The sequence below is a fragment of the Musa acuminata genome, chromosome BXJ3-9 (genome assembly GCF_036884655.1).
Source record: "Musa acuminata AAA Group cultivar baxijiao chromosome BXJ3-9, Cavendish_Baxijiao_AAA, whole genome shotgun sequence".
Taxonomy (NCBI): Eukaryota; Viridiplantae; Streptophyta; class Magnoliopsida; order Zingiberales; family Musaceae; genus Musa; species Musa acuminata.
Window position 1 is genome coordinate 46,547,727 of NC_088357.1, and position 22,405 is coordinate 46,570,131.

At 38.8% G+C, this 22,405-nt stretch overlaps 3 protein-coding genes across 4 annotated transcripts; 2 read left to right on the plus strand and 1 right to left on the minus strand.

Moving 5' to 3' along the window:
- The first annotated feature begins 271 nt into the window (after positions 1 to 271).
- Positions 272 to 4,087, plus strand: LOC103999162 (galactoside 2-alpha-L-fucosyltransferase). Its single transcript, XM_009420827.3, has 2 exons — positions 272 to 712; positions 2,459 to 4,087. Exons 1-2 carry the CDS (start codon positions 562 to 564, stop codon positions 3,916 to 3,918), a joined length of 1,611 nt encoding a protein of 536 aa, XP_009419102.2. The 5' UTR covers positions 272 to 561; the 3' UTR covers positions 3,919 to 4,087.
- A 4,851-nt stretch (positions 4,088 to 8,938) lies between these two features.
- On the plus strand, positions 8,939 to 13,908 carry LOC103999163 (galactoside 2-alpha-L-fucosyltransferase). Its single transcript, XM_065167760.1, has 2 exons — positions 8,939 to 9,465; positions 12,381 to 13,908. The coding sequence occupies exons 1-2, from the start codon at positions 9,180 to 9,182 to the stop codon at positions 13,835 to 13,837; spliced, it is 1,743 nt and encodes a 580-aa protein (XP_065023832.1). The 5' UTR covers positions 8,939 to 9,179; the 3' UTR covers positions 13,838 to 13,908.
- Positions 13,909 to 15,908: 2,000 nt separating this feature from the next.
- On the minus strand, positions 15,909 to 21,355 carry LOC135648985 (protein WEAK CHLOROPLAST MOVEMENT UNDER BLUE LIGHT 1-like). 2 transcript variants are annotated; one of them, XM_065167050.1, is made up of 3 exons: positions 20,513 to 21,355; positions 18,506 to 19,028; positions 15,909 to 17,963 (listed from the first exon to the last, which is right to left on the minus strand). In XM_065167050.1, exons 1-3 carry the CDS (start codon positions 20,677 to 20,679, stop codon positions 16,131 to 16,133), a joined length of 2,523 nt encoding a protein of 840 aa, XP_065023122.1. In that variant the 5' UTR covers positions 20,680 to 21,355; the 3' UTR covers positions 15,909 to 16,130. The 2 variants fall into 2 exon arrangements, with proteins under 2 accessions (XP_065023122.1, XP_065023123.1); XM_065167051.1 differs by having other exon boundaries at positions 18,506 to 18,992; positions 20,513 to 21,338.
- Positions 21,356 to 22,405: the final 1,050 nt, after the last annotated feature.

Genomic DNA, 22,405 nt, shown 5'->3' on the forward strand with positions numbered 1-22,405 from the left:
CAATTCCAAATTGAAATCTCTCTCTTAGTATAGTAACTTTGAACGGGTTGCTATATGTCATCGTCACACTCGAAGTCTCTCCGACTTGTCACGCATGGAATTAACATGCCAAATGGTTGATAGTTTCACACGTCTCCCAATAATGAATTGGTCAACATTGTTCATTCATTAACAATGCGGTCAAATCCCACAATTTTTCTACTCCGATTGCTTGGAAATCAGCCAGCTTTGCAAATGGAATCAAACTTGAGCTGCAATGCGCAAATCCAATCAACATCACAATCATTGTACTGTCAACATGCAGTAATGAAGATGGTTCGCATCGGGACGTAATCGCTTTGAACTCCTATCTGATCAAAGCCACCTTATTTTGATTCCCAAATGACCTGTTCTTGGGAGGTTCGGTAGCAGCCTCCCCCCCCTCCTCTGCCCATAAATTTCTTTCCCGCTGTTGACGAAGCGAGCGGTGTCGGAGATGAAGCGGATCTGAAGGAAGCGGCAAAGCAGCAGCTGCAGGGTAGCGCCGAGCCACCGGAGGAGGACGAGGAGGAGTGCTGAGCTATGAGGGATAAACTCCTCGGCGCTGCGGCGGGACGGCCACTTCTGGTGGTGGCTGCCCTAACGATCGTCCTGCTGCTCATCTTCCTCTCTGGAGCTACTCGGAATCTGCCGCTTGATCTACTCACTCGTAGTTACTCCGCCCCAGAAGAAGGTGACTTCTCTTCCACTTCATTCATATCCTTCTTGCTTTCGATCGAAACCCGGAGGCTTAGATCACTTTCTGCTACTTAGTTGACCTCTGTTCTTTGTTGGCATCCAATTGCACCAAAAGTAGGATCTTTTAGATTTTGACCATTGATTGATTGGGGGAAACCTCTGTTATAAATTTCATCTGCTTCTTCATCATCATCATCATCTATAAGTTTCACTAAATAAGAGGATCTCTTTCAGCATTCCTCCTGTCCTCTAAGATCTCAGACCTCTTGTTCACTAGCTTCCTCATACGGTCTCTACTTCAAAATGAAACATATGATTTATAATGTCTCTGCTGCATCTTTGCTCAAAAGCTAGATAGATAAAAATCGAAGCTACATCTAATCAGAAATAAATTCCAACCTTCTGGTTGAATACAGGGTTATTGTGCCTGACCTTAATCTAAGAATATTTGTGTATAGATTTGTAGCAAATCTGAAAGTCTTGTGGCAGAACTACATTGATGGCTCATGTTTGAACTTAAATCAAATATCCCGTAGAAAACTTTAGCACAGCTGACCAATTAGGAAGCCCACAATTTACCTATTATAATGTTTAATGATTTGAACACCCAGATGTAATGTTCATAGGAGGTTGCTCGAAAGTGGCCCATAACATCGGCACCGCAAAGTAACTTCCAATATAAGAACACTTATAGGGAAGGGATAATAATTGGTATCAATTGTTACAAATATATAATAATTATTAAAGGTAGCAATTTTATTTTTATTTTTTCATTCACTTGCTTATTATTCTTGTCTCTGATCTTTTCTGTTCATATGATTCCCCTTGACTATTTCTTACTCGGAGAACAAATTAATGCCCATTTTCTCACATTTCATCAACACCATCTCCTAAATGAATGTGTTATTCATGAATCTCCTGTGGTCTCTATGGAGGGCTGGGCCAGAAGGTATAGAGCAAATGAGAATAGAGTTGGTAGCAATGGGTTATCGGCTTTTCCCTAAACTACTACCTGCATATGACCAGCATAACAATAGAAGAAGCTTCGATGAATGGTGCAATCTAGTCGATATCATTTTTTTTTCTTATTCTTGTGGTAATTCAGATTTGTTAGAAAATATTCATATATGAAGAGAGATTAAAAAGATGGACCTAAAGAGTACAAGAGAGTCGAATGATATATATCCGAATCTAGTCCACAATCTATCAACTTGGACTGATGTTTGACTCAATGTATGTTAATTATGATGCTGATTTAATTAGAATGCAGTCTGTCTTAGTTAGGAAATAATTATCAGATTTCACAATTAATATGTATGATGTCTCTAAATTGGTTTTATCTAGTAAGATTCTGAAAGAGGAAGTAAATCAAATTTAAAAGGGAACAAATGATGCAGAATGAAAAAAGAAAGAAGAAGACGAAGAACATAACAAATCAAATGGATTTCAAGAGATTCTAAAGGAGAACATAAGGTTTCAAGAGCCAACAATCCTGCCAGACAGAAATGACAATCTATTACTTCATTTGCTATCAGATTTCTTGTTGTAGATTAGCCTGTGTTGGAATGAGAGTTGGGCATCAATGTCTTCTGCACATATCTAATATGTTTTTGGTAAGAATGGTGTTGTAGTCTACATTTCTTTCATAACCACTTCATGTCTCTCTGCAACATCCCATTACTACATCTCATTCAGGTTGTGTGTATGCTAAAACATTGTCGTCCGTGTTCTCAAATCTCAGGTCCCCAGAACTGCTCATCGGCATCTCCGATTGAGCCAGCCAAGGACAAGCTCCTTGGAGGTCTACTGAGCCCTGCATTCGATGAACCCTCTTGCCTGAGCCGCTACCAGTCCGCACTGTTCTGGAAATCATCGAACCACACGCCATCGCCGTTCCTCTTGCAGAAGCTGCGAAGCTACGAAGCCCTCCACAAAAGATGTGGCCCGCACACCGATCTCTATAACAAGAGCATCGAGCAGCTCAGATCCAATCGCAGCACAGGGCCTTTGGAGTGCAACTACGTGGTGTGGCTGCAATCCGGTGGATTAGGCAACAGATTGATGAGCCTGATCTCCACATTCCTCTACGCGATCCTCAACAACAGGGTGTTGTTGCTCAGTGTTCCTGATGACCTCCATGACATGTTCTGCGAGCCATTTCCTGGGACTTCGTGGGCTTTACCTTGGGATTTCCCCATCAAGAAGTTGGAGACCCACGACTTCTATCGCGGATCTCCTCAGAGTTACGGAAACCTGCTGAAGAACAAGGTGCTCAGCAATGGCATGAACACCACGCTTGCTTCGCTGCCGGCTTATCTCTATCTCCACCTGATGCACGATGCCGATGACTCCGATAAGATGTTCTACTGTGAAGATGCTCAGCCGCTGTTTCAAAGCTTCCCATGGCTGTTCCTGCGATCAAACCAGTACTTCGCGCCCTCTTTGTTCCTCATGTCGCAGTACAACGACGAACTACAGAAGCTCTTCCCGGAGAAAGAGACCGTCTTCCACCATTTGGGCAGATACCTTGTCCATCCTGCTAACTCGGTCTGGGGCTACGTCACAAGGTACTACGAAGCTTATCTAGCCAATGCGAAGGAAAGGGTCGGCATCCAAGTCAGGAACTTCCCGAACGCGCCGGTTAAGTTGGAGCTCATGCTGGATCAAGTCGTCAATTGCACGCTGAAAGAGAAGATACTGCCGGACATCGAGGTGGAAGTTCCTGCGAACCTGACGACAAGCGGAGTGAAGCCGAAAGCTGTGCTCGTGACCAGTCTGCAGACGGGGTACTTCGAGAAGCTCAGGAACATGTACTACGAGCATTCGTCGACCACCGGAGATGCGATCGGCGTGTACCAGCCAAGCCACGAGGAGCTGCAGCGCACGGAGAACCAGAATCACAACACGAAGGCTCTCGCGGAGATGTATCTGCTGAGCTTCAGCGACGTGCTGGTGACCACTGCGTTCTCCACGTTCGGCTACGTGGCGCAAGGTCTAGGCGGACTGAGGCCGTGGATGGTGCTGAGGCCGGACAACCAGAACCCACCCTGCCGCCGGGCGCTGTCGATGGAGCCCTGCTTCCATTTCGCGTCGGCGTACGACTGCAAGGCAGGGAGGAACATCGACAAAGGGACGGTGGTGCCGCACGTGAAGCACTGCGAAGATTTAGATTTCCGCTGGGGTCTTAAGCTGTTCGATTGAAGGACGGGGGTGGCAGCGAGAGACCAAAGTAATTGATACTGTAGATTATATTTGTTACGTATTTTTGTTCATTGCTGAAAACACAAGGAAAATAAGAAATGTTAGCCGAAGTAGTGTTTCCGTGAGGTTTAGTACAAATTACTATTTCTTGTGGCTGCCCTTTCGCTTACTGTGAGGATTTATTTGCGATCTTTGTATCCATGAAGTTCATGTAGCCGAAGAATCCACATCAAAATATGTGTATTTCCAAATGTTTGTCTCGATTTTGGTGTCATGTGGAGGCAAAGATTGAGGACTGGATCGAAAGATGCCAATATCCTGAGGAATAGGTGGAGAAGAGAGATGTTATACATTACATCTCAAACTATTAAGTCTAGTGGTGGTGTTCAAATCGAATTAAACGGGGCAATGATTTGGACCCATCTCTTTATGAGAGTGGTCCGTCCATGCTGTTTGTAGATCTAATGAGAAAAGAACAAAACAGTACTTTTTACCTCTTTCTGTCCTCACAAAAGGACGCCCTCCGCCTTTTAATCAATAATCTTAGTTCAAATCATTTAATGAGATTATTTTTGAATAATATCTTTAATTAATTATTTTTTATCAAAAAATAAAACATATTTAGCTCAATAAAATGATTGTAATATCTTAAAATCGTGCTTTAGTTGCATTATTGTGTAATTCCTAAAATCCAAATCTCAAAAATTAATTCGGCCATCTAATATTTTAATCCTATGATCATATATTTTAACATATCCTTCGAATCATTGCTCCGATATCATATTTATAAAAAATAATAAATTATTATTTTATTATTCAGAAGACTTTTTTTTTGCATGTTTAAATTCAAATCCCTATCTTTATAATAGCAAATCTTATATTAATAAGAAAAAAAATCACATCTTCTTGGAATGGCTGATGAAAAGTTTTCTCCCATCCAAACCTTAAATCTATTACAAGTAGTAGATTATTTTAAAAATAAATATAAAATAAAAACATATTAACAACCATAATCTTTCAAAAATCATAAACATAATTTTTAATATTTATGAAATATATATATATATCAATAATTTAATATGAAATGATAATATATCAATTGATTATAAAATTAATGCATGATAAATAAAATCATGCATCAATCGCATGCAACATATATATAATAGTCAGATAATAAAGGTATATATCACACCCGATGGTGCACTTTCCCAACTACGGATGAAGAGAACTCATATCGTATCTCCAATAATGGATGGAGTGACATCTCTTACCTACCCAACAATTGATGAAAGAATCATCTAACCATCATGTCTGACGGTTCGCTAATCTCTGAATGAAATCACCCTACATGCCCTTGGTAGGAATACATAAACAACTATGATCATTTATTTATATTTATCTATTCAAGAAATAATATGATAAAATATTACGAGGGACCATGCTTAATATATGATCTACTAGACTATGTCCATTGGTGGCTCCACACTATGATAGACTCGTAACTCCTTTCAAAGTTTACACTTCTAACGTGGACCACTAGCATAATTATATATATTATATGATAACAAACATATTAATATCATAAACTTAAAAATGTAAAAAATCGATAATTATTTTTAAATGACACATGCGGATAAAACTTTGAAGTTCATCAAATCATAAATACATGAGATATCAATCTCTCAAAAGTCCTCAACCAAAACCCAAGTGCCATAATTCATTTAAACCAAACTTAATTAAATTAAAACTTAATGAACTAACCTCAAATCGTTATAGGACAACTCTAATTTAGATTTGATCGAATTTAATTGGGTCAAATAGGTTTAAACTAGTCAAGTTAGTTTGGAATCACCCTTAACAAGCTTGAACTGATCAAACGTGTTTGATTCAATCAATTAATAAGCTCAAACATATAAAAGGAGGTGAGTCTTAGATGAGTCATGTGTGTCGTACATGTTTATCCCAAGTAATAAGTTGGGTTGAGGTACAACAAGATGGATAGATGAGCAATGATGTGTCTAACGTCAATTATGTAATTGGGTGGGCCTAACTTTACAGATCGAATTGAGCTTCACTCATAAGTTGGGCTGAGCTTGATTACTAAAATGGGCTATGCTTGGCTTACAGATTGGGTTGTGCCTAAACACATAAGTTGGGGTTGTGTCTGATCATATTGATTGAGGTATACTTGGCTAAATGAGTTAGACCATGCCTAATCACATGGTTGGATTGTACTTAGTCACATGGGCTGAATTGTACCTAGCTACATAAACTAAGTCGTATATGACTATAAGGGTTGGATCAACCCTGTGTAGTATATCAACCTGACTCAAGTCAAACTCGAGTAAGATTCTTCATATCAAATTATATTTTAATATTTTAAATTATCAAAAAGTAACTTAAATTGATAAATTAAAGAATTTAAATTTATGATCTTAAATTAAAAACTAATTAAATTATATAAATTCATATATAATTCTTAAAACATAGATATATTTAATTAAATAAATTAGAACTATTTTAATCCAAAAATAAGAATTTTAATAATTAAATCAATCTTAGATTCATTTAATCTTAAGAGATCATTATAAATCAAATAATCATTTTAACATCATCAATTAATTATTATTATTTATTAATCATAAAAAATTAAAATTAAGATATTATTATGCATCATAAAATTATAATAATCCTAATATCAAATATTTCAAAATATAAATCAAAACTGATTAGAAAAAAAATAGATAATCCTACCGCCCTCGCTTCGAGCAATTCTCTCCTTGATCCTTTCACTATCAAGTTTAGTAAAAAATGAGAGAGGAAAAACCTATTTTATATAGGAGAAGACGAAGGATAAATAATAATTTAATTTATATTTTAAATATATTTTTATTTTACTTTTATATAAAAATATAAAAATATAATATTTATTTCTTATGATTCATACACAAAAATAGAATATAAACTATTTACTTTCTAAAAATCACATAACTCGTTAGGAAATAAATTAATCAATAATTTAATTAATTGATAAAAATTTTAACTAACTTATCCATGTGATTAACAAAATCAATTTTAATCATTTCCTTAACCATACTACACAAACAAAGAAGTTAAAATATATTATTAATTTATGTCAAGAGAGAAAATTATTGATGATTACAATTGGAGTGGCAGTGTTGAGTGCATCCCAAATATTTTTGCAAGATCTGTTATCGAATTCATTTATCTTCCAACATCAAGTTTTTAACAAAACTGGAACTCAAATAATGATTGATACTAAGGACAACTAAACTCTCTCTCCTTTCATGTGGCCAAATTCATTTGCTAGTGCCACTTATTAAGGATGGTAATGAGTCGTTCTTTTCAGATACATTACTTTTTTTTGGGATCCGCTTAGTTCAGTTTAGGGTAATTCTAGTTTTAGATATGAAAGAATAAAAAGAAAAAAAAGAGAGTTTTTGGGTGGGATTCGAGTCGATCGCATCCTCAAGTCAGTCACACCCTTCTTTGCCATCACATCCTTAAATGGCATAGGATCAAACGTAGCAGAAATCATATCATCATAGATACTCTAAGGTTCAATAAAGAAATCTCAATCGATGCAAATATCTTAAGAAATGTAGTTGATTTCCTATCAAATCCATAGAGGAAAATGTAGGTTTCTACCGCGGATGTAATGTATGATCTTAACATGTGAGAAAAACAAATAAATATTGAATCTCGAACCCAACTAGTTTAGGTCGAGCATGAAAAAACATGGCCGATTAACTCGAGTCAAATGAAATTAATTAACTAACTAGATCAGGATGGTAAATTGCGTTTGATCGAAGTGCCCAAGCCCACTCGATCCTAGGCTATATCAACTAAGCTCAACTCGAACCTAAGTGCCACCCAAGCTCGAGCTCCAGAGTTGCATTTGACTCGACATTGCTCAATTGTGGCTTGACGCTAAAACCCCTTACCTAAGCTCACGCCTTGGATCAAACCCGAGCCTTAGGCTAAGTTACAATCTCGATGCATGCGACTCGACCCATGCAAGCGCTAACCAGGTTAAAGCATCCCCTTATGTGCGATGCATCTATCTAAGGTAAAAAATATTGAGCATGTTAAATGCGATGACCTAAACGAAAAAACCTTTCAATGCATGATATTTTTGCTTAGGACAAAAAATTATTTGAAATACGATCGACTAGACTAAAGGGTTTCTCTTTGTGCATGATATAGTGCTCGATGAGGTTGATTTAGCCAAATCATTTATTGCCTGTGATACATCCATCCTAAACAGAAAAAAAAAAAATCAAAATCACTTCTTAACCAAACCATTGTATCTCTCTCGTGTGCAATGCATATATATTTGAATTACATTGATATGCTACTATCAAAATCAAAATGTCTTCCTTAGATACATTCATTTATGCGAAGCAACCAACATCGTTATCTAGACAAAGACATCTCCTGTTAACTATATTTTGACACAGACAAAAAGAAAAAGGTTAAGATCTCTAGATGAACATTATGTTTCATGAACAATATCCTTTTGATCCTTATTGGTTTTATTATTTTCCTCTTATCACTAATAACAATATCGAACTTATGACTTTATGCCATAAAAATCATCTCCTCAAACTCAAAATTGATAGTGAATTGACTAATTCTTTTTTCCATCTATTAATATTGATTGGACCCATGCGCAACATGCCACATGGCTAGTTATGTAACATGCATCGACCCTTATCCATAAACGAATTGTTTACTCAGTGCAGCACATCGTTGGATCAGATCCTTATTTGGCTCGCCAATCAAACTTCAACTTCGATCACATACGCATCGGATCACAGATTGGGTCGGTTTAATTGCCCCGCAACTCACATTTTAAGCTTGTATTGGACCGGACCGAACCGAACCGGGTTTCGATACATATACGCCTACCCGCCGACACCCGAGTTTGAGATCCGCCCACCTTTTATGGCAGCAAAGCGTCGCTTGTCTTCTTCCGGCCATCGATTTCTGACTTGGGAGGATGAACGAGGCAAATGGAAGACGTAGAAGTCGGGACGGTAAGAGTTTCGAGGCGATGCCAATCGTATTCTTAAACAAGAGACATTGGCACCGACTTCACCATCACCCCCGAGAACTGTTCTTCTACTCCCAGGAGAAAGAATTATTGAAGGAAAGGGACATTGAATGCAGTGTCGCGGAGGGCGGCAGACCCCCGAGATTGCCTTCCATGGGCGTGAGATTAATATATTCAACGTGGGATGCTGAGGTTTTATTTCTCCGATGCTGAAGCGGGAGACGCGGTGATGGAGATGAAGCAGATGGGAATGCAGCAGCAGCAGCAGACGCCGCCGCTCGCCGGGCGACGGGAGACGAAGGACGAGGGGAGTGGCGGAGCCCATTTGGTCGCTGGGTTGGGCGTCGTGAGGCCACTTGTCGTGCTTGCCTTGTGCACGCTCGTCCTGCTCCTCACTCTACCCTCAGTGGCCCATCGCCGTCACTCACTCGATCTGCTTCTCTTGCATCGCCCAGCAGCATCACAAGGAGGTTACTTTCTTTCCCCTCCACATTCCTTTTACCGATGATATATTATATCATCCTTATATTTCTTGTTTCATTTTTCCTGCTGCTTTCTGGGCTTTTCTCTGTGGAATATCCATCCCATGTCCGTTTCATTCTTTCTTGGTGGAGAAACGAAACCAGGAAAGATGGATAAGATTAGGATTCGTTGAGCTGTGAATGGAAGACTAAATTGATTCTCCGAGTCTGAAAGACTTGCAGTAAGTTCATGATTTGGACGAATAGTCAGTAGGATGCTGGCCGGAGGCCTTCGTCTCCGAGGAGAAGACAAGAATGGAAGGTGGGGTTGGTGATTTGGGAACGAGAGGCACTCCGAAGGTCGACAAGCAATAGTTGGACCCAAATTGTTTGCTTCCGCCGTAGACCGACTGCCACACCCACTAGTAGACGAGCTCCCCTGGACCGGGCCCCACAGCTGGTCCGGGGTGGGCGGGCCGACGGCGGGGTAAGTTAGAAGCGGGTAGATAACACGCTGCGATTCGTAGCCAAATTGGGGAAGAGAAAGCAGGATTTGGGCTTAATCTATGCTTGAGATCGATGATGAAAGGGACGACAGAATTCTATTCTACGGCGCGTGCATGTGCTCGGTTCTCCCGTTAAAACGCATCATCGGTTAAACTATACTCTTTAAGCACGATTTCTAAGGCATGAAGTCAGGGAGGGAGGAGGAGGCGATCTTGTCAGGACAAAAATACTAAAAAAAATAAAATACTAAATGTTATAATACAATTTGATAGGACAAGAACTGGTCAACTTAGACTAATGGGCAAACTAGTGTTAGAACAATCGATTACTTCATGACAAGAAGAATTTGCTGAGAGTTTTCTTCTCAGCATAACTCACATAATCGATAATGGAGGTGGTGGTGCTCTTAACAGTGTAAGACTATGAGTAGAGGAGATAATTTGTTGTCAGATTGTGAAATCTAGATCATTTTTGGTGATGAATGAGGCCTTTTTGGTCGTTGGAGTTGTTCATATGTGCTTTGTATTCCAATCATGTGTGCAACAAACATAGCATAGAATGGCCTAGAGCTGCACCAAGGATAAACAGCATTCATTTGGATAAAATGCATCGATCAAGCATATACATAAATGTTCTGTTTGTCTTTCTCTCAGGGACAATGTAATTAACTGATGAAGTCAATATTTTAGAATCTTGTGGTCCTTTTACTTGATTACTTTGTGCCTCCCCAGTGTAAAAAATTCTCTTAATTTTGCCCACTAGTCTTACAATGGGGGTTCAATGGCCAAGGTTTTCATCCTTAACATGTTAGCCATTTGGTCAAGCACAAAATGGCTAAGGTTTCCATCCTTTTGGTCATGTGAGTCATATTTGTGATCCACATTCTTGTCCTCACAGGACCAGGAGTGGGTCGAGATAGGTCATTGACAGCTCTAGTTCCATGGACTCTCTCTGCTAGAGGGTCGGTATACAACATTACTGAATTGCAAGTAGGTCTTCTCAGACATCCATGATGCATCCCTTGTAGTGGATGAAAGCATTTTGCATTGAGCTTAATTTGCTCGTGAATTTCATTTCAATCGGAGAACCATTGTGCCATTAGAAGATATTACAAAATTAGTAATTCAGGGTTCTTAGCTAACCATCTAAATGGATTTAACTTTCTTTTGTTCGCCTTAGTTATCAAATATTTCCTTCTCTGATGGTGTCTCAAAGAAGTCAACCAATTGCGAGCTACTTGGCTAACATCAAGACAAACTTAGTTGTACACACTTAAGTGCATTGTAGTGAAAGATGTCAGCTAAATTTTCAATATGATGGATAGAGAAACTTTACATAATGATTATGATTGCTAAGGCATCATCGCAGGGAATCTTATGTCCATAATCCTTCTAGGTTGTTAAATGAGATGATGGTGTCCTCAAACCTTAAGCATGTTACATAATGGAGTATGACATTAAGTCCGTAGTTCTTCATCCCTTGAGCTTTCACCCAAAGAAGCCAAATTCTCCTTGGAGATTTGGGGAGCAGTGATAATCATGGATACACTTAACTGACTTTTTCTTTTGTGGTACATTTCCTTAATAAGAGTATAGAGGATCTGACTTTTTCGAATCATCCTTCACCTGATTAGCAATCTTCAGTGTCATGATCATGACCCTACTGAAGTGTTATTACTTTCATAAATCCTTCTTGTTGTACATTGCTTTATATACTCTTAAGGCCAACTAATTGCCAAGCATCCTGCACTAAGCAGAGTGTCTTAAATGGAAAACAAACTATAATTGATGCAACTATCAACACATCTATCTTTAGTTATCTGCCTCCTAATTACTTTCTCATTTCCCTATCAACGCATAAATGTCAGCATCGACATCATGAATTTCAATGTGCTCAATTGTATGGAAAGAAAACATATCCATAGATATCAATTAGTTACTAAATTCTGTCTGTATATTGTTGAAATGGATATTTACGATGGACATCAACATGCATCAAATATGTAACATGTACATATTTGAGTCAGTTTTGTATACAGATGTGATTTTTCTTTATGTTTAACCATAGCAAATTGGTCGAATGATTACCACCATTTTAGAAGATAAAAAGAAAATAATTAGAAAAAATGATGATATGCTCCATAGAATTATTGAAGGGCCCAAAAGGAATCTTTTTTATACTAACAAATCCAGACCAATAATGGAATTTCTTACTTGGTACATGTAGTGTAATATCTCATGATATTAAGAGACAAACTTAAAGATTCTCCTAATTTGAAAAAAACTCTTTTGTTGCAGCCTGCCTCATTCAGATTGAGTGGGCTCATATTATGCTTTTTCTTAAAGATTTAACTTATTTTCTGTCTGGTTAACTAATATGAATACTTTCTTTTTTGGTATTCTGCGCTCAATATTCAGTCTCCAACAGTAGTTGTTTTGCTAGTTCTTCCACCATTGAACATCCAAAAGATAAGTTACTTGGAGGTCTGCTTTCCCCGGTATTTGATGAAGCTTCCTGCCTGAGCCGCTACCAGTCTGCATTATACTGGAAGGTTTCGAACCACACTTCTTCAGCTTACCTTGTGGAGAAGCTCCGAAGGTATGAAGCTCGCCACAAAAAGTGTGGCCCTGACACCGAGCTCTACAAGAAAGCTGTTGAACAGTTGAAGTCCAATCGCAGCACAGGGCCAATGGAGTGCAACTATGTGGTATGGATGGCGTCTGATGGCCTGGGAAACAGGATCTTAAGTATTTCCTCAGCATTCCTCTATGCTCTCCTTAATAACAAGGTCTTACTGCTCGACCTTCCTGAAGACATGAAGGGCCTATTCTGTGAGCCATTCCCTAACACCACATGGGTTCTCCCTTCCGATTTCCCTATCAATAACCTTAAATGGGTCTGGAGGTTCGAGAAAGATCCATATCGTTATGGAGATATGCTTAAAAAGAAGGTGCTTAGCAATGACATGAACCCTGCAAATGCTTCATTTCCACTACCAGCTTATCTCTATCTCCACCTGGTTCATTCTAATGATGACTTCGATAAGATGTTCTACTGCCAAGAGAGTCAGCTCCTACTTCAAAAGTTCCCTTGGCTATTGCTAAGATCAAATCAATACTTTGTGCCTGCTTTGTTTCTCATTCCTGAGTTCAAGAAGGAACTGAGTCTGCTATTCCCAGAGAGAACGACTGTCTTCCATCATTTGGGAAGATATCTTTTTCATCCGTCCAACTCAGTCTGGGGCTACGTAACGAGGTATTATGAAGCTTATCTTGCTAATGCAAAAGAAAGTTTAGGAATGCAGATCAGAACATTTGCAAAGGTGGATCTTGATAGCCACTTTAGCTCTATCATGGGTTGCGCACTGAGTGAAAAGTTATTGCCTGATGTTGATCCGAAAGATCCTGCTCTTCCAACCATCATCGGTGTGAAGCCAAAAGCAGTTCTTGTTACCAGTTTGAACAGTGGGTACTTTGAGAAGCTAAGAGACATGTACTATGAGCATGCAACAACGACGAAAGAGGTGATTGGCATCTATCAACCGAGCCATGAAGAGAAACAACACACAGAGAAGCTCAGTCACAATATGAAGGCCCTTGCAGAGATGTATCTGTTGAGCTTGAGTGATTCATTGATGACTAGCCCATATTCAACCTTTGGATATGTGGCACAAGGTCTTGGTGGTCTAAGCCCGTGGATTCTTACAAGACCTGATAACAAGAATCTTTGCCTCCATTCCATCACCATGGAGCCCTGCTTCCACTTTCCTCCATCTTATGATTGTAATGCTAATAAGAAGGTTGACATAGGATCGGTGGTTCCATATTTGAGGCACTGTGAAGACTTCCGTAAAGGTATTAAACTGTTTTATTAGGATATGAGATTGCTGTAATACATGTATAATGTACATTCAACAATTTCTTCTTATCTTGTGGTGTTGAGAAATTTGACACTGGTTCTTGATGACAAATTTTCTTAGATAATTTTGAAGCTATTAGTTGAGCATGATCTGAGGAGTAAGTCTTTCGAATGGCTGATGGTATACTGAATGAAGGTCTTTAAAACCTTGAGCCATGTTGCATTTGCCATTACTGTGATCAATAAGTTTCTTGCTTTTGAAATTGTTTAATGTCTACTTTTAAAATGAGTTGTATGATTGTGATAGCTGTTGCCTCTGCACTACTTTGAAGCATAAGGCGACTTGCTGAGTTCAGTATCTACGAAAGTCTGGATGTTGAAGAAGGGATAAAAGATCAGCTGATGAACAGTGAATGACCAGCTTCCTTTAGACCTGTTTGTTTTCTGGACATATGGAACTCTTCTCGTCTGATTGATAGTAAGAACAGTTGATGGTTGGAATTTGGTTTTTGGCTTACCTACATTCTAAAGTTTTGTACATTTTTGGTGATAAATATAAATATAAATACTGTTATTTACACTCATAAATATAAATACTGTTATTTTCTCGAGGGCCATACTTTTCATCTGTACAAGTCACGATTTACATCTAATTTACAAATATTTTCTCAAGGGCCATTTAGAAAAGCCCTAAATCTTTTTTTTAAGTGCCATTCTTTTGTTTTATTTCCATAGAGCATTTCTTATTTTTTTCTAAAAGATGAGATACTCTTAGCATTCGCTTCGTCGATCGTCCGTCACCTTTGCCCTGCTATGATCGTCTTCATCCCTTATTCGTCAATATTATTATGCCCTCATCCGTAGTCTTGACCCTTGCCTATCGCTCTCCAGCATGCTACCATCACCCTCTTTTGTCACTCTTGGATATGTTAGATGTATATACATGAGACACGACATGATACGTATACCACAATGTATCATTGTATCATTTTGTAAGAAAATTAAGATAGATTCGCATATATATATATATATATATATATATATATATAACATAAGTTTTATAGTATCTATACATTTAAAATTTATAAACTCAGTAATATAAACAAATAAATATCATCACACAAGTTTAAATAATTAAAATAATATAAATATAAATATCCATCTAAATTTAAAGATTCACGATCCAACTAATCTATTAGCCAAAAATAACTATGTAAAATCTGAAACATAATAATAATATGCTAAAATAGGTTAATAATATGTAACAATTTAATCAGCGGTAAAAAAACCAGATAAAAAAAATAAAATAGGTTAATGTTATGTTAACACTTAAATCAAGAGTAAAAAAACCAGATTAAAAAAAATAAAAAAAAGGTTAATAATATGTTAATAATCAAATTAAGTTTTTTCAAAATAAACTTAATTAATCTATCGTCGTCGGACGCCGGACGTCTCTGACGAAGATGGTTCGCCGGACGCCGGTTAAGTCGCCGCGGGCCCGAGAGCGCGCGACGACAGCGCGGTCGCGGCAGAGAGGGGCTTGGGGCGGAGGGTTCGGCAGCGCGGTCGCGGCAGAGGTGGGCTCGGAGCGGAGGGTCCGACACCATGATGGCAGCGCCCGACGGAAGAGAGGGGAGCTCGGGGCGAGTGCTCGACAGCACGGTGAGGAAGAAGCGTTCGGTCCGGTGCTGCGGTACTTAACGCCGATCCTCCCGGAATCCGGAGGAAGAAGGATTCCAGACGCCTCCGCACCGCTCGCGGTGTCGAAGAGTCGGACCGCTAACCCGTATCCGACTTAATTAAAAATAAAAAAAAAGAAAAATGATTCGGCTGCGTTACGTGTCCGACCGCTTCGATGACGAATCCGTGTCTGACACGTGACACGGAGATGCCACTGAATCCAGCGTGTCCAGATTTCATAGGTGCCCACTCATGCGCTTACCCTCGTCAGTCACTCGCGTGGTGTTACAAGGCGATCGCACTCGCCCATACCCCCACGACTTGCTCCTTCACCTTCTAGATTTAAACCTCCGATCCTATAAGAAATATATCGTCCCCGCCCGTATTTGCCTAATTTAACACTGTAATTTAGTCACTTCTCAACTTCAAGACTGTAATTTAGTCACAAAATGTCTAATTTAACAAGTAAACAGATTACTTGGAACAGACAATATGAATCAGCATAATACCTGACACCGAATTCCATGGGTTCTATCGCCGTCATGAAACTAGTTGCAGCATATTTAGCAGGTCCTACATGCAACACAATGCAGAATTGCAAGTGCATTGCAAGATGTATGTGCTTCTGTCTACTTCAATGACTGAACCTTCTTTCTCGCTAGGAACGTGACTATCCGGGGAAAGAATGATCGTGGCCTCCGTTCTGAGTCAGGCATGGCATTTGTTGTGTTTGATCGTGCCATATGCACCCTCGGACTTCTTGTTTGACTACCTGCTTCACTGGCAATGCTTTCAGTGTCTCCAAGGGCAACAAGGTTCGAAGAATCAGAGAAGCTTCGACGGATGCCACCCAATTTTCTCTGCTGTTCATGATCAGCTCTCCATGTTCGCAACTCCTGCTCCACACCCAGCTTGCCCTCCCTTGCCTTTTTAGCCTTGTCTACTGCAGCTCTTTGTGCTTTCTTCTTCTCCTTGATCCTCTTATTTGCTTCCTCCAGTTGTATTAAACTCCTTGACTCAGATTCTTTGGCTGCTTTCATTTGCTCGATGGCAGAAATTACCTTTTTGTTAGCAATCTCCTCGGCTTCGTTGGCTTTCTTGCTCAGTCTGTAGTATTCTTCAATTGGTAGAGTTACTCCATTTGATGAGTCCTCACACTCCATGCTTGCTTGTTCACTTTCTTCCAATGCTTTGACTGCTGAGATGGCCAATTTCTCTGATGCTTTAGCTGCCTCGATCTCCTTAAGAGCAGCACTTAATCTTGTCTCCAGTGTGCTAGCTCCAGCTTTGGCATATTCTGCTTCTTCCTTTGCCTTCCTCAGATCTTCACGTGCCAAGTCAGCTATTAATTTAGCTTGGTCTGCTTCCTCAGCTGCTTGCTGCAGTGCCTTTGGCAGCTCCACCAATTTTTCTCTGGCTTCCTTCTCTCTGATCAAAATTAGTTCTAGTTCAGTGTTTATCCTAGTGAGCTCAGCTTCAAGAGATGAGACTGATGCAGATGCCACGTCTTCCCTCTGTCTCATCGTGGTCAGAGATGCTTTCTCTCTTTCCAGCTCAGACTTTAGTGAAGAAACTGCAACTCTTAAACAGTTGACTTCATCATTAGCGTTCTCAATGTTGAACCTTACTTCCTCGAGTTCCTTTGTGGTTGTCGCCAATGCAGCTTGAACATTTGTTTCTGTCTCATTGATGTCTCCTGTCTGAACTATCGGATTCAGTTCTCGTGTGCTATTGACCTCCAGATTTAGTTTTGACTCCATGTATAAAGCTAGTTCAACTTTTAGACTAACCAGTAATGAAGAAGCTCTATCTAGTTTTGACTTGAGATCATTCGTTGCAAGGAGTTGCTCATTAAGCTGTTGTAATTCACTTTCAGCTTGTTTCATTTCCTTTTCCCAGTTCAATTTATCCTGCTCCAATGCCAAGGCTGCACCAATTCTTTGTTCTTCGGCTTCAAGATGTGCGGAATGAGCAGATTCAAGCAATTCCTTGGTTGTGATGAGCTCGAGTGTTAGGTCCTCAACAGTCTTCTCTAACTTCTTTGATGCAGAAACAGATTCTTTAGCTGTCCTTATTGCAATGTCCTTTTCATGAACTAATAAAACATACCTTCTTTGCATTGACTCCAGCTCTTGCTTTACTGATATCAACTCAGCAACTGCACTTGCATGCCTTTCTTTGGCGACCTCTAGTCGTGTCTTGGCTACAACACTTGAATTATTAGTAATTCCTTTCTCCATTTCTTTCAATCTTAGATCAGCAAGTTCGGAGTCCTGCTTTGCTTGTGCTTCCTGCGTTTCTGCTTTCTCCAGGCTCAGTTTAAGCTCCTCTACCAGTCTCTTTGTATAGTCTAGCTCCTTCAACACTTGTCCTTTAACAGCTTCAGCAGCTTCATGCTGTTCTTTGTACTTCGGAATTTCTTCTTGTGCCTTCTTAAGTTCAAATTGGACTTGCTTGCGCCTCTGTGTATAACCAAATGAAACAATTTAGAACCTCCAGTAAAGGAGTTTATGCTAATATATGATACCAGAGGGAGAACACATCAATTATTCTTCTTTCAGAAACTATTGCAAAATCACCACTACAGGATTATCATTGGAATAAGAAGACTCGTCCATATTTACATAATACATATCCAGTAATTTTACTGTTGCTAATGATATCCTTTTTAACATTATAAAAGATATAACAAGTCCTAAAATTACATAGCCGCTCATTTCTAGATCACAGAAGCAGAGCAAATATTCTATAAAGTTAAAGTAACATTCCTACAGAGCATTAAAATACATAATGATGTCAATAAAGCATAACAAGTAATTAAAATTAGTAAAACTGAGTAAAGGACTTCAGAATTCAAGTTAAGCCACAGATCTACTTCAAGTGGATCCTATTATGAGAGAACAATATTATCATGACTGAAAGAAATACTTTGCTATGAGTCAAGAAAAAATTAATATCAAAGATAAAAGAAAAAAATCAATTGCTAGATCAAAATGAAATTTACCTCTGTGATCAAGGTCTTCTGTGCTTTCCAATCAGCAATCCCTCCAAACTTTGTTGCAGCCTCTTTAACAGATTCAAAAGGTGCTGTAGTATCAACAAGTACTCGGCTTGCATCATATTTCTTTAAATTCTCTGATATGCCATTTTGTGGTGTCCCAAGCTCATTTGATTCATTGGAAGAATAAGGTGCCAAAATTCTATGAACATTGGGTAAATCGACCTTTACACCCTCAAGTTTAATTACTGGTTTATTCTCCGATACAACATATCCTCTTTGGTCTAGAGTTGAAGTGTTCAGATCATTAGTAAGAAATGGAATTTTGCCATTCTTGTCTAATGCTCCATGTTGTCGATTACCATTATCCTCTTTAGAATCGGGAGCAGAAGAACCATCTGGTGATGAGAAGGAATTGGCAAGATAAGAGTTTTTTTTGGTGTCCATTGCTTCCTCCATTTGAGGACAGTCTGAGTTATTTTGACCAATTCCTCTGTAAGAAAATAGACCAAGGCTAAGGAGCAAATGACTGAGACCAGAAAAGTTAATAAGAAAATTTACATTAGGATTGTAAATTTGCCATGCATATTTTCTATGATGACCATACAAAGGAAATTTGAAGTTACTTAGCATCAACTAGAAGCAAGAATTTATGATATTTGGTGATTGAAATTGATACAATAGATAATTATGTGATAGCCACCAAACCATATAAGATCGTTTGTAATTTGAATAAAATAGTTCAAAGAGAAAGCAGAATCACAATCCACTCAAATTTCACAGGCACATGCATCATGTGTGTCTAAAAGCCAACAGAAATGAATCATTGCTAATGAAAGAGAATTGATGATATATCAGTGGTACATGGATATAGATAGAATTGTATAAAAGTGGGCAATATTTTACATTTCCCCGACACATGAAAGATGACACAGTAAATGTAGATAGATCAGGAATGTGTGAATATTAACTATCATAGCTTTGTCTTTATTTTGATAAATTACTTAAGATTGTAGATTGTAGTCTTTCAATTGAACATGGAAGCGAGTCTGTAGTCCTTCACTTAAACGTAGCAAGCAAGATTCATTTGCTTTCCTAAGAGGCCTCTCTTCATGAACTTCTCCAAATGTCCACTCGTATATGTAATATGATATCATTACATCCTTCTCATAACCTATTGCAACAACATAGGACATGTTAAGTTGTGGACTTATGAATCAGTAGTAATTGGACAAGGACGGATACTTCACCTAAGATCTTCATTCCATATATCAAGTTAAGCTCATGGATCTGATGTGTCTATTAATATTTAATGATATGACAATTAATTAACATGATGTAACTTATATTGGCCTTTGTGGTTCCCCTTGATGGCATTTTTAAACAAAGGAGGCATAGTACAAGGTCTACTAAATGAGAAGAAAAATGTACTCAACTAGATAAATACAGTATTCATTTTATTAGGAAATAAACCTTCAAAAAGTTCTAGTAGAATTATGTGTTTAAAAGAGTAAGGAATAAGGTGTATCCACTCTTGAGGTATATAAATCAAAACCATTGTCAAACAGAAGTTCAAATTATGTGTATATACTATACTGTCGCCAAGCGAGATTAATTTAGACACAGAATGTTCCCTCGAGAAAGAAAACGAAAAGGAAAAGAAGTGAATCTTTAGCTTTTGACAATCTGTAACGGCAGTGATGTTGCAGTTCTTGAAGCACCTAAAAGTGAGAAACTTTTCGACTCAAATTTGACTTCTTAAAATCAATTAGGAGGATTGAAAACTAAGAAGTAACTTAACATGCAAACAATGAACGCCTTAATTCAAAGAAACATTTAGGAGGATAAATCTAAAGTTAAAAAAAAAGAAGAAATAGGAATCCAATGAAGTTCGTCAGAATATATTCCGCAATGATTAATATTTCATCCGCGACTAATTCGACATTATTAAGAACATACAGCACTAACAATATTAAATATAAATTGAGAAGAACAGAAAGAAGGAAAACTCACAGGAAGTTTTTGTTTCCACTTTTAACTCCTCCGTCAGGAGATCTGGGAGCAAAATGTGGTTGCTGGATTGCACAAGAAGGGAGAGAAGGGGAGGAGAAGTCATCTTTGAGATCAGCGGACGCCTCAGAACTCTCTCTATTCCAAGTCTCTCTCTGCCTCTGGGCCATGAATATTTTATCCTTTTCTTATGGCTTACAAGCTCCTCCTTTTATTCGCACACTGAATTCGCGATTTGTTCGAGGTGTTACGAATCCACCATCTCATAATATCTTTTAGAGTATATGGATCAGAAATGACATCGAAATCGGGAGAGGCATTTCACGAATAAAACAAAAGTATACTTCCATATTGAGATGAAGCGAGGCAAAGGAGAGGCCAGGCGTTATGATCGGTCTTTGTCCTGTTCCAACGTAAGGTGCGTATGGTTTCTGGCCATGCGGAGTACAGGTACAGCAGCGCAATAGCTCGGAATTTGATCCGATCCGTCAGCGGACCTGACCCATCGGGTTGACGGGTCAACCCGATGCGTCTCCCTGAAGCCATCCCCGGCGATCGAGGCAAAGTTGATGACGGAGAACGGCAAGGAGGAGGGCATCGGTAAAGGGGGAGGGAGCTGAGGGCGACTTCGGGCGCCAGTCGACGAAGACGGGAGGGGGCGGAATAATGGTCGGCACGCGGCACAGTAGTGGCAATAGCGGTACTGGCGGCGGAAGGGGCCGAAGAAGCGGACAGTGGAGGAGGAATGGCGTCTAAAATATCTTGGCCCCTATTTGACCTAACGGGTCAAGGGGACGACCGAACCCCGACCCGTTTCAGTATGCCACCAGCCCTTTAACAGGATCCGACCCGTATAACCGATTTCTTCTTAAGCGGACATTTGAACATTAGTCCCGTCGGTGGATGCGTGTATAGATTATACATGATGATGTGTAATATGATGATAGAAAGGTAGGAATCAGATCAGTTCACGTCAGTCAAATTGTCCAATTCTTTCATCAATTCCATTAAATTATGAAATATGATCGTTAACATTTATTTATATGCGATACTAAAGTGAGATTTCTTTTTTCGTAACAAAATTAGGGGTAATGGTTCTCCTATTGTTCTCTCATTGACTTCATGTCATGCATGTTAGTGGCCTTAACTTGAGAATTGAAAGGGTAGTAGCAACAAGAAGAATTGAAGCCAAGCAGAAATGTTCAATACAAGGAGCTAATAAGACGGGTTTTGAAACTGATGCAAGCAATCCATAGAATCCGATAAAAAGTGTTGACTCGTATTACAGATAGATGCCAATGGCAAACATATGCTAAAGAAAGAAAGAAAACCTCGACGATGCAGTTTAATTTACAGACATCGAGTCACATTATATTACGAATTCCTGATTGAAGCTTTGTCACAATTCTATGCCTAATTATTTGTAAAACATAAATCATATTATAGGTAAAAGACTTGCAATTTAATAACAGAAATGGCAATTCAAGTCAACACTGAAATGGGGCACACAGGATTTAATCCGAGTGAGAATGGTTCCACTAAAAAGATCTGAAGCAGCATGACATATTGACCAAAGTATGCAAATAAGTTAAATTTAAATTCCATTGTCCATGTTCTATAAAAGGATCAAGCAAAAACAAACAAAGAGGATATATATAACACAGTCCTTTTCTTAATATTCCTGCACAAACAAGATGACACACCAATTGAAATTTCAGTAGTGTTTTGATGATACTCATGAAAAATTTGTGCTGAAACAGCAAAAGAAATAAAATGCAAATAATAAAGTGGCTTATGGAAGATGAACTTCATTATCACTATAAAGTCCATTATATGTCAAAAGATATATAAGATACTTTTAGCTAACATATGATAGGAAGGTAGCTGATGGCATGT

Excerpts from the sequence above, each read along its gene's own strand:
- LOC135648985 (XM_065167050.1), bottom strand. The coding sequence starts at position 20,679 with ATGGCCCAGAGGCAGAGAGAGACTTGGAATAGAGAGAGTTCTGAGGCG. Across the intron at positions 19,029-20,512 it reads AGTGGAAACAAAAACTTCCT|TCATTTGCTCCTTAGCCTTG; the intron begins GTGAGTTTTCCT and ends TTCTGGTCTCAG. Across the intron at positions 17,964-18,505 it reads AGAAGACCTTGATCACAGAG|AGGCGCAAGCAAGTCCAATT; the intron begins GTAAATTTCATT and ends GGTTATACACAG.
- LOC103999162 (XM_009420827.3), top strand. The coding sequence starts at position 562 with ATGAGGGATAAACTCCTCGGCGCTGCGGCGGGACGGCCACTTCTGGTG. Across the intron at positions 713-2,458 it reads TTACTCCGCCCCAGAAGAAG|GTCCCCAGAACTGCTCATCG; the intron begins GTGACTTCTCTT and ends CTCAAATCTCAG.
- LOC103999163 (XM_065167760.1), top strand. The coding sequence starts at position 9,180 with ATGCTGAGGTTTTATTTCTCCGATGCTGAAGCGGGAGACGCGGTGATG. Across the intron at positions 9,466-12,380 it reads CCCAGCAGCATCACAAGGAG|TCTCCAACAGTAGTTGTTTT; the intron begins GTTACTTTCTTT and ends CTCAATATTCAG.